This window comes from Mytilus galloprovincialis, chromosome 3 (assembly GCF_965363235.1).
Source record: "Mytilus galloprovincialis chromosome 3, xbMytGall1.hap1.1, whole genome shotgun sequence".
NCBI classification, from domain to species: domain Eukaryota; kingdom Metazoa; phylum Mollusca; class Bivalvia; order Mytilida; family Mytilidae; genus Mytilus; species Mytilus galloprovincialis.
The window spans coordinates 48,660,068-48,681,569 of NC_134840.1; the positions used below are offsets into that span (position 1 = coordinate 48,660,068).

The 21,502-nt window shown below is 32.1% G+C and overlaps 2 protein-coding genes across 2 annotated transcripts in view; one reads left to right on the plus strand and one right to left on the minus strand.

The window, feature by feature from the left end:
- Positions 1 to 1,148: 1,148 nt before the first annotated feature.
- Positions 1,149 to 9,149, minus strand: LOC143066452 (uncharacterized). Its single transcript, XM_076239374.1, has 4 exons — positions 9,063 to 9,149; positions 3,920 to 4,138; positions 2,482 to 2,736; positions 1,149 to 1,386 (listed from the first exon to the last, which is right to left on the minus strand). Exons 2-4 carry the CDS (start codon positions 4,008 to 4,010, stop codon positions 1,346 to 1,348), a joined length of 387 nt encoding a protein of 128 aa, XP_076095489.1. The 5' UTR covers positions 4,011 to 4,138; positions 9,063 to 9,149; the 3' UTR covers positions 1,149 to 1,345.
- A 7,514-nt stretch (positions 9,150 to 16,663) lies between these two features.
- The window catches only part of LOC143068196 (dedicator of cytokinesis protein 9-like), a 74,033-nt gene continuing 69,194 nt past the window's right edge, over positions 16,664 to 21,502 (plus strand). Inside the window, exon 1 of the mRNA XM_076242058.1 lies at positions 16,664 to 16,844. Within this exon, the coding sequence (XP_076098173.1) occupies positions 16,746 to 16,844 (99 nt within the window). The 5' untranslated portion in view covers positions 16,664 to 16,745. The remainder of the gene's footprint in view (positions 16,845 to 21,502) is intronic.

Here is a 21,502-nt window from a genome sequence, read left to right on the forward strand (position 1 = left end):
ATACAGTGACTGGATGAAAGATGACTGGCTATTGACACGCATACAATGACTGGATGAAAGATGACTGTCTTTGTCACACATTCATTGACTGGATAGAAGATGACTGGCTATTGACACACATACATTGACTGGATGAAAGATGACTGGCTATTGACACACATACAGTGAGCAGAAGTTGTAAACAAGACTGGATGAAAGATACTGGCCATTGACACACATACAGTGACTGGATGAAAAATGACTGGCCATTGACACACATACAGTGACTGGATGAAAGATGACTGGCCATTGACACACATACTAGTACAGTGACAGGATGAAAGATGACTGGCTATTGACACACATACAATGACTGGATGAACGATGACTGGCTATTGACACGCATACAATGACTGGATGAAAGATGACTGGCTTTTGACACACTTACAGTGAGCAGTAGAGGTAAAAAAAAATCAACAGTATTCGCCTTTCCTGGGATTAATTTCCTGGTATTAAAGTATAACAGCAAGTCAAACACACAAATAACCATACAAATATATTGAATTTAAAAATCTTCTTTGAACTATTGGCACAAAAAATAAATGGAAAAGCAAACAATTTAGGAATGTGTTCGAGATTGCATGTTAGTTACGTAAGCGCGTCACTGTTTTTGATATATTGTGGTGTTTATCGTTGATAGAATATTTTCGTTATTGTTCTGTGGTTTGCATGCTATGTCGACTATTATATTATTTGTTTGTGCGTTTCTCTGTTATAAATGTTCTTGTGGTCTGTTTTTGCTGAATTTCGGGCACGATGTTTAAGAAATACCATTTAACATTGTCATAAAGCGGGAGGTTTGTCATGCCATTAAACCATGTTCAACCTACTATTTTTGCTTTTGTTCCTTTGTTTTCCTCTAATAGTTGATGTATTTCTCTCGGTTTTGGTTTGAAACACGTCGCATTTGTTTTTTTCTTAATCTTTTTATGACTTTTGAACACCGGTATAATACTGTTAATATATATATTTCGCAGTAACCTGAAGCTGGTCTAGATTTAAGTCTTATCGAGGAATACGTAAGGATGTTCTAGAAAACTAGGAACGTACAAGTAAAACAACTACCTTGTGCCCATGTCTTCAATGAAAAAAGTCAACACATTAGTTTCATTGTGCAGCATATGTTTTGCAATCATTTATGTTTTAAAATCATTATTGTTATAATATCTTTATCCCCCATATAGCTTATATTTAGACTCATCGAATATAACTGTTAACATCAAGTACAAATATTGTTGAATACATAACACTGAAGTAAACAGCTGAAGTAAACATTAATTTTGATATTTCTTTTTTCCTATATTTCTCAACTGTCATGGTCATCGTCTTTTAGCATGGTCTCAAATTCTGAAATAAAAACAGCTTCATTATAAGTAATAACACACTTAAACGGTTTTATGTACAATTATATGTTGATTTGTAAACTGGTGTGCTCTATTTGTACATTTGATAAAATTATAATCCGTTTTCGACATTGATAACAAATAACACAACCATGCACATAACTTGTTGTATTTGTTAAAACAAAAAGAAACTGGTAAAAGGTACAATCATAAACTTTATTATCACATACATTAAAAATTCAAAGTCACAAACAAAAGATCAAGTCTTCAGAATTGAAATTTAAGGTCCCAAAATTCCCAAGCTTAAAAGAATTAAACATCCAAAGAACATGAATCAAGACGACGACTGGTTAACAAAATGAATAAACGAATAAAACACACTGATCGTATGTGGCTAGCTAGTTGGTTCCCTATCATCATACTAACAGAAAGTTTTAACCAAAGTCCTTTTGGCTCGAAATTGTGTGCTTTATGTTATGTCTTTTTGCTTTTTAATGTATGATAAGTTGATACAATCCTTTTAACTGTGAGGATGTGCCTTTGGATAGTTCTTAATTAATTTTTTTTATTGCTATACAGATGATGTTCTGTCACTAAATAATTCAAAGTTTGGTGACGCATCTATCCAATCGAACTTGAAATGAAGAATTCACCAGGTACAGTTGAGTCTGTCTCATATCTTGACTTGCAACTAGAAATTGACAAAGAGGGTCGGTTGAAAACAAAACTTTTCGACAAAAGAGATGATTTCAGCTTCCCAATTGTGAACTGCATATGGAGTGTATATCTCCCAGTTGATACGATATTCCAGGGGTTGCATTGCCTTTTAATGATTTTCTTGATTGAGAGTTGCTGCTCACAAGGAAGCTATCAAACTAAAAGTTCCTATGCATTTTTGGTGGGGTTCATGCTGTTCAATTTTCGTTTTCTATGTCGGGTTATGTTTGCAGTTATTTTTCTGTTGGTCTTTTTCTACTTTTTTTGCCATGGCGTGGTCAGTTTATTTTCGACTGCGTTTGAATGACCCTTCGAACATTTTTTGGCTGTGTAAATTAACATTACGAAATAAACGCTAAGATCCTTCCAGACTGAAGCATACCTTCAAAACCTACTCTGTGGTCTCCATTTAAATCTGCACCAATCACCATTTGGTACACAACACTTGGTTTGACATCAAGACTTAAACATTCCATAGCGTCTTGTAGGTCAGAAATCGTAATGAAACCGTCGCAATCTTTGTCGAAATAGTTAAATGTTTCCCATAGCTCTTGTCTGTCCTCACCTAAATCCGAGTCAGCAAAATCTTCATGTTTCAGAATTTTTATTACATCAACTAAAGTACACTTTCCGTTCACTGAAATAGTTCAGTTGTTTTAATAAAGGAGTAGGTCCAGTAAGACCTCTTTTTGGCCCAAAAATATAGCAGTTTTACAAAATTGTTAAGATGTAAACTTTTAGTTATTTATTGGAAAGTAGAATGCTTCTGCTACATAAATATGGGTTGTTTTTGACAATACAATGAACATATATCGGGAACGAACATCATTTAGCCATGCTTAATTACTGAAATCTTCACAATTTTAGCATTTTAGTTAAATTTTAGACGGTTTCCGTCTTAAATGAAAGGGGCCGCATTCGTGTTCATTTTTGATATTGAGATTTAAGTTCTATTTGATGATAATACATAACATATATAGGTTGAGGATGAACACAGATGCGGCCACTTTCATTTTTGACAAAAAAACCATCTGAAAAGTGACATTTTTTGGCATATTTAATAGATTTTTCATATTTAAGCTTGAATCCGAGCGTTTTAATGACTAAATTAGTAAAAATCTTTCACAGAAACTAATTGAATCAGCTGAAATAGACACTTAAGTGTTTAAAAAGTGTTCAAAATCTTTCGTTTGATGAACTTGAAATTTGAGGCCAAAATCGGTCCTTACCGGACCTTTGTTATATTTATATATTTGTTATATTTATATATTTGTTATATTTATATATTTTTTTATATTTGTTATTTGTATTTTTTTATTATTTATTATTTATTTGTTATATTTAGTTATTAGATATTTGACGGTAATGTTCAATTTCTTCGTCTAATTCCACCTTACTCTGTTTCACGCGTTAACCATCCAAAACACCTTACTCTGACTGACTTTTTCGAGTTGTCAGATCTCGCTTTTTTTAAAGATGATACCCTTTCTCAAATTCATGTTCCGAATTCATACTTAAATGCGATTATTAACCGAAACTTAAGACTAAAATCAATCTTAAACTAGGCTACAAGCATGGTGATAAAAAACAATAATCCACAGACAGAAACATTTAATATATAAAACTTGTTGAACATGTGACCAGGGCTTCGCATTATACACTATAGTCTATTTCATTTTCCGACCGGAAGTTTCAATCTTGCAAATGATAAGTTCTCAGTAAAGAATTGTTATAAAATTATGGACAATTTTTAATGTAGCATGTATAATTGGTTAAAACACGATAAAGATTACATACAATACACGTCTTTTTTTACTTACTACCAGAATTCTTCAACAACATGCCGATTTCAGCTTCCGTTGTATTAAAGCCTAGCTGATTTATAACGATCTTGAGGTCTTTTGTTGACATTGTTTCTTCAGTTTCTGTTGTTTCATGTATGGTGTCTGTTTTTAAAAGTTGTGAAATATAACTGTCTGGCTTGATATCTTTTGATGATATCGATGCATTTGCACAGAGTTCGAAAACCTGTCTGTATACTAAAAGAAAAAAAACTGAATATTGCAATTTTTGAAGCCTACGCAAGCGTATTTGCGCCACACATTTTTTTGTTAATTTTTTCTTCCTATCTTTGCGTAATAACGCAAACCTTTGCGTTATCATATAATTCGCAAACCTTTGCGAAATAACGCAAACCTTTGCGTTTTAACACAAACCTTTGCGTTAAACGCAAACATTTGTTTTATCTTATTTCTTATCTGAGATTAAAAGGAAACAGTAGTTATTAATTGAGGAGGCTGTATATATTGAAATTAAGCATTGCAAAGTAAAATGCTTGAATAATTAGAACATATCATTGACTTATAATGAGCAGAATAATATAAGAAGATGTGGTATGAGTGCGAAGCCTCATTATCTTAGTTTTTTTTTTGTTTTTTTGTTTTTTTATCTTTCTAGACATCAAAGCAACAATACATAAAAAAGCGACTGCGAATATTTCTGATATTCTATTTACTCAGGGAGTTTCAGCTTACTATTCTTCTTGGTTAGTTGATTGTATAAATCGCAGTGAAAACCTGTAAATGTTCTTAATCCCGTCACGGCAGCGAATATGTTTTTCCTGTGTCGAGTTTGGAATATAACTATTACATTTAATGTTATATAAAGACCAAATTATCATTATTTTAAAAGGGATAATCGTATTGGTTTGAAATTTTGCTTGTCTCAAAGGTGTGTTTTAAATGGTCTTTCAATATGTTGATCTATTAGCTGACGTGCTTAAATGTTTTAGATATCAGATTTGTTTAGACTCAAAATCAAACATTTGGAGTAATGTGCTCTTGATATAGTACAAGCTTGTACAAAATTGTGAAATCAAATTGAGATAGGAACTATTCCTTCTCTATTGAGGCACAGATTTATCGATAGATTGATTGATTATTGGTTGCTTAACGTCCAGTGGCTAATATTTCTTGCATGTTCAGAACGAGAACAAATTAACCATAAATACAATAGGAAGGTCATGTAATAGAGGCCGTCCGGGATGAATGTCGAAAAATGTGGACGGCCATGGAAAAATTATAGTATAAGATTCATTAATACTTTTTATTTGTATATATGTTAATTTTTATTTGAAGATAGTAACAAAAATCTCGTTGCATTGAAGGCCTATTGGTGACCTTCTGTTGTTGTCTGTTCTGTGGTCGGGTTGTTGTCTCTTTGAAACATTCCACATTTCCATTCTCAATTTTATGTATTAAGTAAAAACTGAATTGTCATGTTGAGAACTGATTATGATGAGCATGTAACGACTCTGTACCATTATTTGCTCGCTGTTTTAATTACATAGAACATTTGTCCAAAACATCCACTATTCTACAAAACAATCAACCACATGTGTATGGGCAAAAAGGGCTATGCCTGTCAGCTATTTTTTTTTTATATGATTCATCCTCTTTGATTTCAGCACTCAATCCATTTTTTCATATACTAGTAATGTTCTCCACCATACTTGAGCTGGGGGTCTTCTAATATGATATTTAGGGAAAAGTATTGCAAAACTTATATTTGCCTGAAACCCCTCGTCTACTGTTTTTAAGCTAAACATGTAAAGAACAAATTGTCAGAGCAAATTGCAAATAAAAACAACGTAAAAAACAGTAGATTTGTGTTAATAACTTCAGGTGCAGTGACAGACATTTCATGCATATTCAGGACTATGAATCAGTAAGCCAGCATAAACTACTGTTCTTGTTTTTAGTATTGTGAATTATATTGTATACACCAAGGTATTAATTCTCTCTAATTAACTCTAATGTCAGCACTTTAATGCTCCCAAATAGGTTTTAGATGCTCGCTAAAATGTTCTGTTACTGGCCTAGACAAGCAATGATACTTCGATATTTCAGATTATGTTATGAGTTTTGCTTACACAAGCGTGTACCAACGTGTTGTTTTGTTTTAATATCGTTTTATATAAGATGTAATTAGTTGTCGTTGCTGTGAACTGTCCTCCACAGTAAACCTTTTTCCACAGTAGGAGATTGAAAAGGGGGGGGGGGGTTGAGTGCTATCATAAAACTTGTATTTTTTACTCCGCCATAATCTCATTTATCTGTCTAAAAAAATCATATAGTATATTGATATTTGACCGCTATGGAACTGTGTTCCCTAACGCAGCGCAACAGTACTTCATCAGTCAATATATGATCTGTAGTGTCTATAGTTTATCTTAACCTGTTAGTCCTAAAAGAGATTTGAGTTAATGGTAGATATTTGGTATTATGAATATCGTAATGATTTTTTGGCTCGGCACGATAAAGCCTTTAATGTGTTTAATAGAGTTCTTGTCTAGTGTTTAAGAGTTCCTTGGGTTGCTGTCTTATTGAAGCATTTCTTTTTATTAAAGATTAAACGCTATGTATTTAACAACCCTGTCAAAATTCTTGAATGCCGATTTCCTCTAGTTCTTAATGGAAAAACATGTTGGGTTTCAGTTTGTTTTGTAGGTTTTTCATTCAACCAAAGTATAGTTAGTTGCATGGAGATAATAACACTACCTTAAAACAAATATATATCTTTAATCATTTGAAGCAACTATTTAGATTTACAAGCACTTACACAGTATTTTTACATTCTCAAAAAGTACAAATTTCTTAAACAGATAAATAATGCAATAATAATACTTAACCAACAAATGTCAATTGGATAAGAGCACAATTGTAAAGACAGTTTAAACATTATATAAACATAATAAGAAATAACATTGAGTTATACCACTGTAATGCACTAAATGTTGGTGATGCACAGCATTGGCCATTATGTATTTACTACATACAGAACAGATCATGTCGGGTATCACTGTCCATGTGGTCTAAATCTGTTAGAGAGTGTGAGTGTGTCTGGGAAAGAAAAAACTCATTGACACTGGTAAACTGGTGAATATCTATTCTGAAGTACACTGTCAACGTATCGTTGACGAGAACAGATGAATTCAGTCTTCTTTGGAAGAATCTATTAACTTGAACGACTGTATCTTCATGGAAAAGAGCAAATGGCGATGAACGTAGCGTCTTCTTGGTCATAATTTTCTCTAATCTACAGTTGATCAGCGATGATTCAACTGTGGAGTTGACCTGTGCATATTTAGAGCAGGATAACAACTTGGCGCTCAACTGGTAGTTTTTACTGTGCCCAGTCGTACCACTGGGTTTGATGATCACACACCATTGTATATCTTGTTGCATTGTACCAACTATAGTAGGACTATGTATCTCTTTATTAAGTTGACTTATGTTGTGTATAGTCCACATATAACCATCATCACAAGGTTTCAAAGTCTGAGTAGCCATAGCAGTATATATTTTAGGAGGAGCGTGTTTGCTTTTTGCATATGAGCTAGTACTATGTCAATACCGAATTTCCCTTCTCTTTATATAGGGCTCTCGGCTTGTACTCAAAATAAACAAATTCCTTAATTTTCATATCTAAGAGAAAACCGCCTTTTATGTTTTATAATCACGTTGCCTTTTAATTGGTGTTTGCACAATGAGTAGAATTTCTGGATTCATTCAATTAAGATAGATGAAATAAATTTAGAATTGTTTAGACTATCAACTTTTGATTATATCCAATCATTGTTTTAATGACAACTAGAAAAAAGGGAAAACTTTTTGATTAAACATTTAAATTCATAATTGGTGATAGCCATTTGATTGGGAATATATGCGCGTGTATTAATAAAGAACGAAAACAGAGTTAGAGGGGAGACTAAATTTGTTAATTTTAAATGTATTAATACATAATTTTTTTCAAAGACATACGTTTACAAATTGAATGTAAACTATGGGAGATTTTAAAAAAAATGATCGTAATGATTGTGTTTTTTTTCTGACTAATACATAGTTTTGTATCAATTAATCTCTTGAATGAAAACAATACAAATTTCACTTTATTTTATCTTTTTCATGTTATCTAGATAAGAATGAAGAATAAAATTAACTAACACAGTGTTAAAAACTTTTAACACCGTGTAATAATGCATTTCATTAAAAAAGATTTGGGGCAAATGTCAATGAAACAGCAGTTATCGGTCTTGAATTCATTTTAAAAGACGGACTCATTGCAAATACATAAAAGTTTTAATAAACGTCGTTTAAGTACCAGCATAAATATTTTCTGAATGTCCTTGGGTTTTTTTAAGTTTCTCAACATAATTTGTTTGTTTCTCTTAATCAAACGACATGTTCATTTAATTTCATTAAAAATTATTATTTATACATTGTGTTGAGAATAAAACATCTTTGAAATTATGATAGATACATGTATTTATACTTATTTACCTATGATAACTAATTATATAATATGGCCGATTTTTATGTCTTTGTACTGAGGTTTTGGGGGCCTGTTATTTCAACTTCTCACTTATCTAGCTTTTTGGAACACATAATCTATAATAAAATCATGAATAAAGATGACACTTTTTATGGAAATAAAAAAATAAGGATTTGTGGTATAATTTGCTGTTGGATAACAATCGGACGAAGATGTGTACAACTATAGGGCCTTTAAGTTTTTCATACTTTTCTTATTGGCAAAAGCGGATCTGTCCGTGTATAGTCGAGGATTTGACATAGAAGTTGAAATTCACATTGATATACACACCTTGAAGATCATACACTGCCTGCGAATATGACTTTTGTATCTGTTGTAATTGTAATAAGTTTGTTGCAAATCAGCATATAAAATAATGCTATAGCATCAACAACATATATAATAAAGTAATTAAGCGACATAATATCATAAATGAAAACAGAAAGCATACCAAAGTTCTTTTACATGTTTGAATAAGTGATAAACATTTTGACATATTAGGCCAAGAACAAAAATATTTAGACAAAAATCTTAAACGAAAACGTCTATAGGCAGGACAAATCATTACAAAATTATTATTGTTATTTTTACCTTCGTATTCCTTTTTGAAAATGTCTGTTTGCGGAGTTTCGTTTGTTCCATCTGAAACTGCAGAATATGGTGTTTGTCGCTTTGCAGAATTCTATAATAAAACGCACAAGTGCAATGTCAGTCAATCCACAAAATCCTTGAAGATTTCAGTTGAAATGTCTAAATTGCCTTAATTATAATATTTGATTTGGCTGCAATTTTATTTATTACCAATGTCAATGACAATGTCGCCAACCAACCACGAATAGAAGAGACGTTGGATTCACCTAAGTTATATACAACAACCCAGCAGAGTAAGTCGAAATGCAACCGAGAAATCAATATAGACAACCTGGTATCTGACAAAAATATTTTCACAAAAAGAACCTTTTTATGTGTAATATACTGCCGAATTTAACTTTCTAACAGTTTCAAAAATCCGTGTGGAAAAAAGATCGATCAAAGAAAAAATGTAATAAGAATGAAATTAGTTGTAGACGTCATGATCTCAAGAAACAGCAAACCGCCAAACACCACCGTTGAATTTAAAAGGACTCACAAGAGGCCAACTGACACAGGTATTCAAATCATGCCACACTCACTTTAGAATATTCACCCTTGGATTCAAATCATGCCACACTCACTTTAGAATATTCACCCTTGGATTCAAATCATGCCACACTCACTTTAGAATATTCACCCTTGGATTCAAATCATGCCACACTCACTTTAGAATATTCACCCTTGGATTCAAATCATGCCACACTCACTTTAGAATATTCACTCTTGGATTCAAATAATGCCACACTCACTTTAGAATATTCACCCTTGGATTCAAATCATGCCACACTCACTTTAGAATATTCACCCTTGGATTCAAATCATGCCACACTCACTTTAAAATATTCACCCTTGGATTCAAATCATGCCACACTCACTTTAGAACATTCACCCTTGGATTCAAATCATGCCACACTCACTTTAGAATATTCACCCTTGGAGTTAAGTTATGCCACACTCACTTTAGATTATTCACCCTTGGATTCAAATCATGCCACACTCACTTTAGATTATTCACCCTTGGATTCAAATCATGCCACACTCACTTTAGATTATTCACCCTTGGATTGAAATCATGCCACACTCACTTTAGAATATTCACTCTTAGATGATTTGCTCTTTACTGTGAATTTTCATTTCTATGTCACATTTCTATTACTGATTACTAAGCCTATGTATGCATGAACACCGTATCTTGAAATGAAGGCCAATAATAATAGTTTATCATCATGTTATTGTCACTGCAGGTGTAAGTACTGGACAAAAGTAAGCACATGGTATTAAATCATAAATTGTTTTGAATAAAGGGTGCATATTGCACCATATCAAAATTGTCTGAAACATACATATTACAAATAAAATGCTGTTATAATAAAAAAATAATTAACAAAATCTTACCGTCGAACTCATGTCGGACAAGATTATGTGTTTTTTGTATATTTTTTCATTTGTATATTTATTCATATGTGAAGTTGGAAATATTTTGCATTGTTTACATTGTCTGTACGAATAAAGAAGACGATAAACGGTATATATTTGGATGGGTTATCTTCAGAATCTATATACTACATCGTTAACATTTAAAAAACTGTTTTTATCTTGTTTGCAAAACAGGCATTACTTCAGTTACAGTATTTGTTCACGGCAAACATTTAAAGACGTTTTCAGGTAATTTCTTTCTCTGTACGCATGTTAGATCAAGACATATGAAATTTATTAACATTGATTTTTTTTTAATCGTCACCTTTTTTTTACGGAATGAACTTTAATTTGGAGGTCGAAATAGATCTATTTGACAATCATTTCAGCTGACTGTTACTGCTTTTTTTTTTTTTTTTTTTTTAAGATTTTATGTTTTTATGTTATTATGTTTTGTGATGTTTCATAAGTTTTTGATGTTTTACCCTGCAACTTGAATTGTTGTGCCTCTGACGCGTTTTTAGCAAGTAGCAGAGTTCAACTTTTTATTCAATTTAGATTGCACATACGGTATGATCATTCCATAGCATATGTATGGTTGTTGCCGTAAGAGGTGCGACCAACCACCTGAACTAATTTCACTCATAACAAACACATTTTTAAATGTGTCGGATTCACTTAAATTCAGAAAAGCACAGCTTTCGCCTTTGTATATACATGATATATACTATGAGCTAGGTTCGAGCATATAAGTTACTTGTTCATAAATAGGATCAAATTAAAACTGCTGAAGATGTTTAAAATCTGCAGTTTTGAAAGACAGTAGAATGTTTGTTTTAAGTATTAACAAAAAAATAAATGACATAGATCAGACATGACACACACGCCGTAATTGTTTATTATTTGCAGGTGGTGGTATTCTGATTTTCTGCTGTCATATGAATTTGACTGCTCATCTTCCATCATCTATAATTCTCTGTCGATCTCTGCTAGTGCTTTAATATCCTCAGTCAAATGGTTCCAATCTTCACAATATACTTTGTCCCTGTGCCATTACATCCTCTGGTTGGCGGGTCAGTAGAGGTGGCCAAACCTCTTCTCATCCGCATTCGTCTTCCAGATCAGATTATCTCTACGATGCCATAACCAGCAAGATAAACTTCCTGCTGCTTTCCCAAGCTGTCTTATTGTTGTCTTCCTTACCGTACCAACTATTCCCATTGCCTAAGATTCATCCTCACTGACTGTGCAGAAATCCTTTCCAGTCTCATTCTACTGGGAACAGCCACGCTTTCCAACCTCTGTCACTCTACATGTTGTCATCGGCTCGCTATACGTCTCATGCCTTCTTCCGCTGGTATGCCTCTTCACGTATCTCTTCCAAAAGAACTGTTAGTTCTACTGCTACTAATATCTTTGACTTTTGTTACCAAATTACAATGTCTGGACGTAGGCCGTTGTCAATACACAAGTTCAGGAAACACAAGATTCTTGTCAATATTACTCCTCATGTTCCATTTACTGCCCTTATCCCAGATTAAGTGATGTTGTAACTTTGTTGCATGACCATAATCAGAGACATATGATATGTATTATATTTCTCTGTCCGATGCATAATTAAAACATGCAATTAACAATAATCATATAACTACGTACTTACAGACTGTTCAAAAATGAATTTGGTACAATACAATACAATAATACTTTATTAATAAACCTCAGACACATAGGTGTACAAGAGGACATCATATATACACGTATACACATGTTTATACTCAATACATTCACACTAAACATAATAATGCTACATACATGAGAAAATATAGCAAATGTCAATTTACAAACTACCATAACTTTCAACTAAAAACCAACATAAATCACAAGTATCGTGTAAGAATTTTTAAAAATATTGCTAAGTTTTTGTAAAGTTCTACATGACAAAATGTTAAAAGCTGTTTCAATTTGTACTCCGTTGGATTTGCAGTATAATATTGTGGAATATATTTATTTCTAAGCAGTTTTATTTCCTGTTTTTGACACTTAAAAAGATAATGAAATTCATCCCCTATTCCATTTCCACAAAGATGACAAATTCGTGCATTTTTTGGAATTCCGGACCATCTTCCCGTTTCTACAGGAATTTTTAAATTTGAACATCTGAGTTTTGCCATATAAATCCTGTCACACAGCTTCAACTTTATCAAATAGGTTTCCAAACGAAATTCCTCTTTATAAAATGAATAAAATGCACCTCTTGAAGAGTTATTCATTTGTGAAAACCAATGTTGGATGAATTGATCATTCAGTTTTTGTGAAATAATGTTCTTTAATCCCAGTTTATCCAATGGAAGTTGATTTTGCCAAATAAAACTAATTCCATTTTCGTCAAATATGGATTTAACGTACGTAATCCATTTAAATTTTGTGGGGTTTTGAAAATGTAATTTGAGCATTAATTTATACATAATGGAAGATAACTTGTTATTTTCCGATAACAAGTTATTCCAAAACAACACCATTTTACGTTTAATAATGGTTTCCAAAGGGAATCTTCCGAGTTCCCCATACACCATATAATTTGGTGTACTGCTTCTTAATTTCAAAATGTTTTTGCAAAATTGAAGGTGTATTTTCTCAATGCTTTCTTTATTTTCAAATCCCCATACCTCTGAAGCATATAATAAAACAGGACTAACCAATGAGTCAAAAAGTTTTAGCTGCAAATCGACGGGAATACATATATTTTTAATTTTTCGGTATAGAGCATACAAAGACTTCTGTGCTTGAACAAGAAGTTTTTTTCGTGCTGTACAAAAGCTACCGTTGTAATTGAAAAGTACACCAAGGTAGCAGTAGGAATCAACTATTTCAATTTTTTCACCATATATCATAAAATTCTGATTTCTTTTTACTTTCCTTTTACTAAAAATCACTACTTTGGTTTTGCTTGTGTTAATCTTAAGCTTCCATTTTTTACAATATTCTTCAAAACATACAAGGGTTTTTTGTAATCCTTCTGCACTTTCAGACAATAGCGCAGTATCATCTGCGTACAGTATAATAAACAATTTAACATACATTTCTAATGATTCCAAGCACAGCTTTGAAATATTATTTAGACTTTCTATATTATTTTCCACAAAATAATTTTCTAAATCATTTAGAAACAAAGAAAATAAAAAAGGTGATAGATTTTCACCTTGTTTTACTCCTGTATGAGATATAAAAAATTCGGAAAATTCATTTCCTTTCTTGACACATGTTTTTATATTTTGATACATATTATAGATCACATTAAATAGTTTACCTTTAATGTTTGATTTTTGCATTTTTTGCCACAATCCTGACCTCCATACAGTGTCAAAAGCGCTCTTAAAGTCTATAAAAGTGCAAAATAGCTTCTTACCAAATGAAAAATATATAGTAATTAAAGAATACAATACAAATATATTGTCAACAGTAGAGAATCCTCTACGAAAACCTGCTTGTGCCTTTGAAATCAGGTCTACGTGATCTGCATAATTATTTAACCTGTAATTCAACATGGCAGAAAAAGTTTTACTAAAGCATGAATTCAAAGTGATTCCTCTGTACATTTCGGGATCAGATCTTGATCCTTTATTTTTAAATATAGTAATCATGATTCCATTAGACCAACTGTCAGGAACAATTCCAGTATCTAAAATCAAATTGAATAGCTTAACATAAATTGGCATTAAATCGTCAATTGTATTCTTTATATACTCATTTAAAATTTCATCACTACCTGAAGCTTTGCCATTTTTTAAGTTTGAAACAACTTTTTTAATTTCATCTTCTGTTACTGGACTGTTTAAAAATAACTCAACATCGTCTGGTAGAGTATCAAATTCCAAATCTTGTTCGAAATCATTTTCTGTCTCAACAGTTTCATTTAGTATTTTAAAATGATCATACAATGCTTTTAGAGATATATCGTCATTGTTATCTTTTTTTTACTATCATTTAGATTATTAAGGATTTTCCATAGAGCTTTTGTATCCTTTTTAGAAATGTTACGCAACTCATCAGCAGCTCTCTGTTGATAGTTTGAAAAAGATTTATTTAATGTTATTTTATGTTCTTTACTAGCTTGTCTCATTTTACTTCTGTTTTCAGCATTTTTCAAAAAACTATATCTCTTTCGAGCTTTATGAAATTTTTTTCTACTCATCGAGCATTTTCTATTAAACCAAGGTTTTGAATTTTCATGTTTGTAAAAATGTTTATGTTTATTTACTTTCCCAAACGTTTCTGCTGCCGCATCTTTAAAATTTTTGCTGATATCTAAAACTATATTGTTTATATCATTTTGAGTTGCATCATTATTTACGGACAATTTGTCCAGTTTATTCATAACAGTGGTCAAAATACCTTCGGAATCATTGTGAATTCGATCAACGTATTCAGATTTCTGTTCACTCTTCCACCTGACAAAAGTTTTATCATTTCTATTGTTGATAACAATTGAATCTGATTTACTAAATGTGGCCTGAAGTCTAAAATTTATAAAAGAATGACAATCAGAATATAACGGTATAAAGTCAGCAATTTCAAAATAAACAATCAAAGGGAAGAGCATTGATGAAATAATTAAATAATCAACAACACTTGAATCGTTACATGTTTTCTCCCCAATATCTTTATATGATCCAACTCTTGAATTTGCAATATATAAATTATTTTTTCTGCACAACTCTAACAGTCTATGACCATACTTATTAGGTCTACATGTACACTGAGACACTCTTTGTAAGGTGATTTTGTTTCGAGTCAGATTCTCATAATCATACAAATAATCTAATATATCAGCATCACAATCTAAATCAAACATACTAACAATTGACTCATCAGGTATAATATAATCGGGTAAAGACCCAGTTTTTGAGTTAAAATCGCCAACTAGGGCAATATAACAATTTTCAGTGTTTGTAAGGATATTCAATTCATTTTCCAATTCTTCAAAAGCTTCTATAGTAGAATACTTAGAATTTTCAGGTGGTACATAAACACAACCAAAAATTACATCTGAATTAAGTGACAAAATTGATTTCGAAAGTTTAAACCATAAAACAAATTGACTCTCAGTATTATAGAAATTCAACTCTTTTTCTAAACTCTTTGTGAAGAAAATTATTTATTAAAAATTATACCTGGTAGATATAGGAGTTGCCTATGCCAAATTTAGAAGTGGTACTGCTCCTTTGAAAATTGAGACTGGAAGGTATGAAGGTATTTTAGTTGAAAATAGAATTTGTTATAACAGTATTTGTAATGAAAATCTTTTAATTGAAGATGAAAAACATGTATTAATGAATTGTCCTGTGTATGAAGATTTGCGTTGTTATTTGTTTTATCGAGCATCTCTATTTAATGTAAATTTTATGCAACTGTCTGATGACGATAAATTTATATTTTTATTCACAGATGAAAATATGTACTTTTATACTGCCAAAATCTGCAATGACATTTTATTGAAAAGAAAATGTATTTTATATAGCCAGTTTTAGTGTAAATACTGTAAATACATTTTAGATAGTCTCTCATAACTCTTTTTAGAGTGGCTCTTGTATGTTTTATGATGTTGTTTTATCAACTGTTTGTATGTTTTATATAATGAAGAGGTGAGACTTAAATAAAATATTGTCTTGTCTTGTCTTGTCTATAAAATGAAAAAAATCCACACATGAATGTGAGATTAACTACGTGCTCAGTTATAGAAATGTCACTGTGAAAAAAAACATAACTTTATAATACGACAGAAGCAAATATGCATATCAGTTACGAAATATGCATATCAGTTACGAAAATGTATTACAGTAATGACTTTTACAGTTACTACATGTATATTTGCAGTGACCAAGGATTGACTACTGGCAGTATACAAAACATGCCTTGCAGTCGGATATTCCACGGGTTTAAAATGTTTTGTAAATATGAAAATAAGCATTTTAAGCATTACTTTTATATATATATATATATATCTTTCATTATTTATGCCTCCTTGAAAACAACAATTAAAAAGTTTTATACAGTCTGAGTCTGCCGATCGAAAAAGTACGTTGTTGTGTTGAAATTACTTTTTTTTGTTGGTAATATGTCAGAATACCTAATTATCTCCCTTATTTATAAAAAAAAATGGTCGAGAAAAGTTTACAACTTCCGTGATAAAAAGTTTAGGGTTTAACGCCCATAAAAGGCGATTAAATGGCAGAGAGAAAATTTAGACAACATATTCTTAAAAGAGGGGACGCAGCAAAAATCCGAGATGAAGTTGCGCAGGAGATGCGAGAAAACATTATTCAAGTAAGTTGACAACAAATATTTTTACAAATGTCAAAAATAATATTGACAGTAGAAATTATACACAATACAGTAGACTGGTTCAGTAAATTTTCAGTTTGAACAAAAATATCAGTTGATTAAAAGTTCGATCCAATTGGAGATTGAAAGATTATATCCTGTGGTAATCTTTTAAATGGAATTTCAGTTTTTAAATTTTTATGGGAAGTATACCAAAAGTTCAGGATCTGCCAATGGTTTCTCAGCTACAATTTCATTGAAAAACAATAGAACCGAAGTAGTAGTTGCAGAAGGCGAAACATCAGACAAAGTGAAAGTAGAATCTGGAGAACCTCAAGGATCAGTCCTACGACCCTTGCCAGTCTCTTTCTGTTTTACATAAACAACCTATCAGAAGGCCTATCAGAAGGCCTACGCTGTCATCAGTGAGACTCTGCAGATGATGCTGTTGTCTATTTGACCATTTCCTGAGACAAAGATTGCTACAAACTCCCAGAACATGGCCGTAACTAGGGTTCGAATTCAGGGGAGGCAGGGGTTTGGGGGCCGCCGACTGAGGCCCCCTAGAGCGGGTGTTTGGGGGCGCAGCCCCCGCAGATTTTTTTCTCTCTCAGTAAAATGGCTAAAAATGACCTTTTTCCTTCGATTTCCTTAATTTTAGATTTTAAGAAATAACAGTATTGCTTGAACCTGGATCAACCTGGAAGCAATTTGTACATGTAAAAAACAAGCTGAGATTGCTGTTCGGGTGAGCCAAGGCTCCGTCTTGAAGGCCGTACTTTGACCTATAATTATGAACAATAAATACATGTGACCGCGGATTTTTTTCTCAATAAAATCAGTGGCTAAAAATGACCCGTTTTCCTTCGATTTCCTTACTTTCAGACAGTATTGCTGGATCCTGGAAGCAATTTTTATGCAAACAATTATGATCTGTATTTAAAGATTTTTTTGTAAGAAATCAAACTGGTATGTTAAAAAACATATGAAGCAAGATCATAGAACGCAAGATATTTTTTTATCGAGTACCTTGAATTTCAATATTGTTGAAAGCTGAATGAAATTAATACAACCAGGGACTTTCTATACTAGTGTATACTTAGTATAGAAAGTCCAGTATATAAAGTCCCTGCTACAACGAATGGGAGTGTTTAACTACTAAGTCATAATGTTCTCGTACAATCGGGAAACGTTAAAAGATGATCCAACAGCTGATTCAGCCGGTAATGAATTACCGATATCATAAAAGAATAGATTCACAATACAAACGGGACTTCCTCTGCCTAATTGAGCCCCAAATAAATGTGAACAATTTAGTTTTATTTAAAATTGTGGAAAGCTAAGTTTCATATGTGATCTCGTACGAATACTGAATAACAGACGGACGGCAACACGATTTAAAAAAAAATAATACTGAAACGTTTCACTATCGATCAAAAATCCGGAAAATGACATATATATCACATATCATGATAAGACTGATAAAACTGTAAACTTGTGTTGTTCATACTATAAATTCAAGTCCTTCTTGAATATTGCCAATATTTCATTTTATAACTTTAAAAAAAAAATTTGATGTAGAAAATTCAGGGGAGGCAGTTGCCTCTCCTGCCTCATACATGTAGGTAGTTACGGCCCTGCAGAAGACCTGGGCAAACTGTCAAAATGGGAAAACTTTGGAAAATGGAGTTCCACCTTGAAAAATGCAACGTCCTCAGTGAAAAAAAGAAAAATCTAATCAAGTGGGTTTACACACTCCACAGCCTTACTCTAGAGCATGAAACATCAACTAAATAGCTAGGCTGCCCCTTTGCAAATGATCTAGAATATCACAGGAAAAGCCAGCCGAAGCCTCGGTTTCTTACATCCAAACCTCCACATCAGCTCAAAATTGTTCAAAGAGCATGCCTATAAAATATTAGTAAGACCTTCTTTGTAAACATCGTTAAGAATTGGAACAGACTGCCTCCAGATATTGCTATATCAATGTTGCTTGAGATATTCAAGTCTCAAGTGACCAAAACTTCAGTTTGTTTTTAACAAGTTTTTAATCATGCACACTCTCCAAAATATTTATCATGTTGAATGTGTGCAGTATTTGGAAGAAGAAGAATAATAGCTCTGAAATAATATGCAGTCGAAAATCATCCTTGAGTTTGAAAGATCATTGACTATCTGTTCATGCTGGTTTCTAAGCAACTTTAATGAACATCACTTTTGATATTCACATACATGTAGCTGAATTTTGTCAAGGATTTATTGAATGACCTTAAATCTATCTCTGAATAATCCTCTGCCATCAAACAACAATAAATAAACTTTGACCTTCAATTAACAATCACTTTTGAATTATGAGGTCAAATTTTACAGGAACTTGCGTGATATTAAGAACCAAATCTGTCAGTTATGTCAAAGAAGTTTACTACTACATGTGCATTTTATACATGTATCTGTATAACAGATTTGTTTTGTCTCCCTACAGCTGGTATCTGCAGCATCAGGGCTTCAGTAAGGGTTTTGAAAAATAAATATTTGGCCATTAATATATTACAGTCCAACAGCAAGAAGGAACTAAAAAGCAATCTTCAGAAAATATATTATCAAGATAAAAAAAGTAACAAAATCAAAATAAGATTATATTATATATAAAACTCAACTCATACAATCTTGATGCATTTCTGGATTCATATTTCAAAAATTTAATTGATGAGTCCTAGCTGATTTTCATTAGTTTATCACTCATGGACTCACCAGTTCACAAAATGATGAATGCTTCCTACATGTTCTATGCAAATTCTTGTGAAACTTTGAATTACAATGTATTATTATACATGTTATAGGTACTACATGTATAATGATCAACTCTTGTACTGACTTTTCTACCAACATGACCAAGTCTACAACCTTTGACCAAAACATAAAAGAGCTTTGTTTTACAAGTCAATTGATTCATTTGAAATGCTTACAGATTTGTCATACTGCAAACAAATGAATGTATCAGATTTCAAAATGCTTATTCTTGTTATACTTGCCCAGTTGCATTTCTTGACAATAATACAAAACCATGCAATAATTTCTGCAATCTATAGAATTTATGTGTAAATTATAACATGTACATGTCCATATCACAACTTTTTTCAATGCATAAAAGATCAGTGGAACATCACAAAAAGTTGAAATAGGCAAGGATTATTAGGAGTTTGAATGTTATTACTGACAGGCACACTGTTATACACATGTTACAGCTTTCATTTTACTCAACTAATATTTATTGTTAGAATTTTTACATTTTTTGTTTCAGCCATGTCAGGCTTTGAACTCAGCTGATCATAATAAAAAAATGTTTTGACTTTTTGATTTTATTCAGAAAACAATAAATACAAATAGTGTCAATCTGTTTAACCAGGGTATTTGCCAATCAATGTATGAATTGAAGGACAGAATTACAATCACATTTGTTTGAAAGAATTCATTGAAAACAAAAATCTAATCATTAAATTTGTTGTGTTCAGCAGAATGTCTGAACATGAATTTCATCAATTTGATTGTACATGTACATGTATACGGTTCGTACAGTAACACATATAGAAAAAATACCTGGATGTACTGCTAAGGAATGGCCACGAAGTTTGAGCTCCCGAAAAATAGAACATTACGTTGGATTTTGGAAGAGATTCTGATAGAATTAGTTGAGAAGTATTTAATATTATGATTGTTCGTGTAAAGGCAATTCAAATTTATCCAAAAAAAAAGGTAAAAGTGAAGAATTTGAAAATTCTTAACCGAGCGAGATCTCAGTCAATTTTCCTACGCTAACGTTGCAACGTCTCCAATAGTAATAAAGATTGTTTTCAATATGGCGCCTTAGAAACGGTACCTCAATATAGATTTAAATATATATATACTTGCTGTTTAGCTGAATTTGAAACTTTTTTGATAAAAAATATGTCTGAATACTGTTTTGACACCAACACTGCTACGATTCTTGACAGTTTATTACAAGTTGTGCAAGATCTTCAGCATCGATTTGTCAAATTTGAACAGCAAATGGAGAAGATAACTGTTATGCAATCCACAGTGAATTTACTCGCCGAAAAAGTTAACAATGTTGAAAAGCACCTAGAATGCGCAATGAATAGAAGCAATGAAATTGAGGGGAGCGTTAAAAACATTGGTCATGTAATGCACAAAGTAGTAATTCAATGTAAAGAGAACATTTCAAACATAAAAAGCTTGGAAACTGAAGTATTACAACATAAAGATCATGTAGTGAAAAAATAGATTCTAAATTGCATAATATGGAAGATGATGTGATAGAGCTCAAGTGGCCCTCTATGAAAACCAACCTCATCTTTACTGGCATCCAATTTAACCCAGAAGAAAACACTGAGGATAAACTAAATTCTTTTATCAAACAAAAGTTGAATATTGACAAAAGTGTCAACTTCGTATGCATCCGGCCATCGATTTGGAAAAAGAGGTCGCAGAGGTAATCGTCCTATATTAGCAAAATTTGTATCAATTAAGGACAAAGAAATTGAGCTAAAAAACAGATACAAATTAAAAGAGACACATTTCGTAGTTAAAGAATAATTTCCAAAAGAAATCGAACAACAACGAAAAACTTTATACCTAGTTGCAAAACAGGCAAGAAAAGAAAA

Coding starts and splice junctions, on each gene's coding strand:
- LOC143066452 (XM_076239374.1), bottom strand. CDS start 4,010: ATGTCAACAAAAGACCTCAAGATCGTTATAAATCAGCTAGGCTTTAAT. Junction 2,737..3,919: donor GTTGTTGAAGAATTCTGGTA/GTAAGTAAAAAA, acceptor GAACTATTTCAG/TGAACGGAAAGTGTACTTTA. Junction 1,387..2,481: donor CCACAGAGTAGGTTTTGAAG/GTATGCTTCAGT, acceptor TTTTTATTTCAG/AATTTGAGACCATGCTAAAA.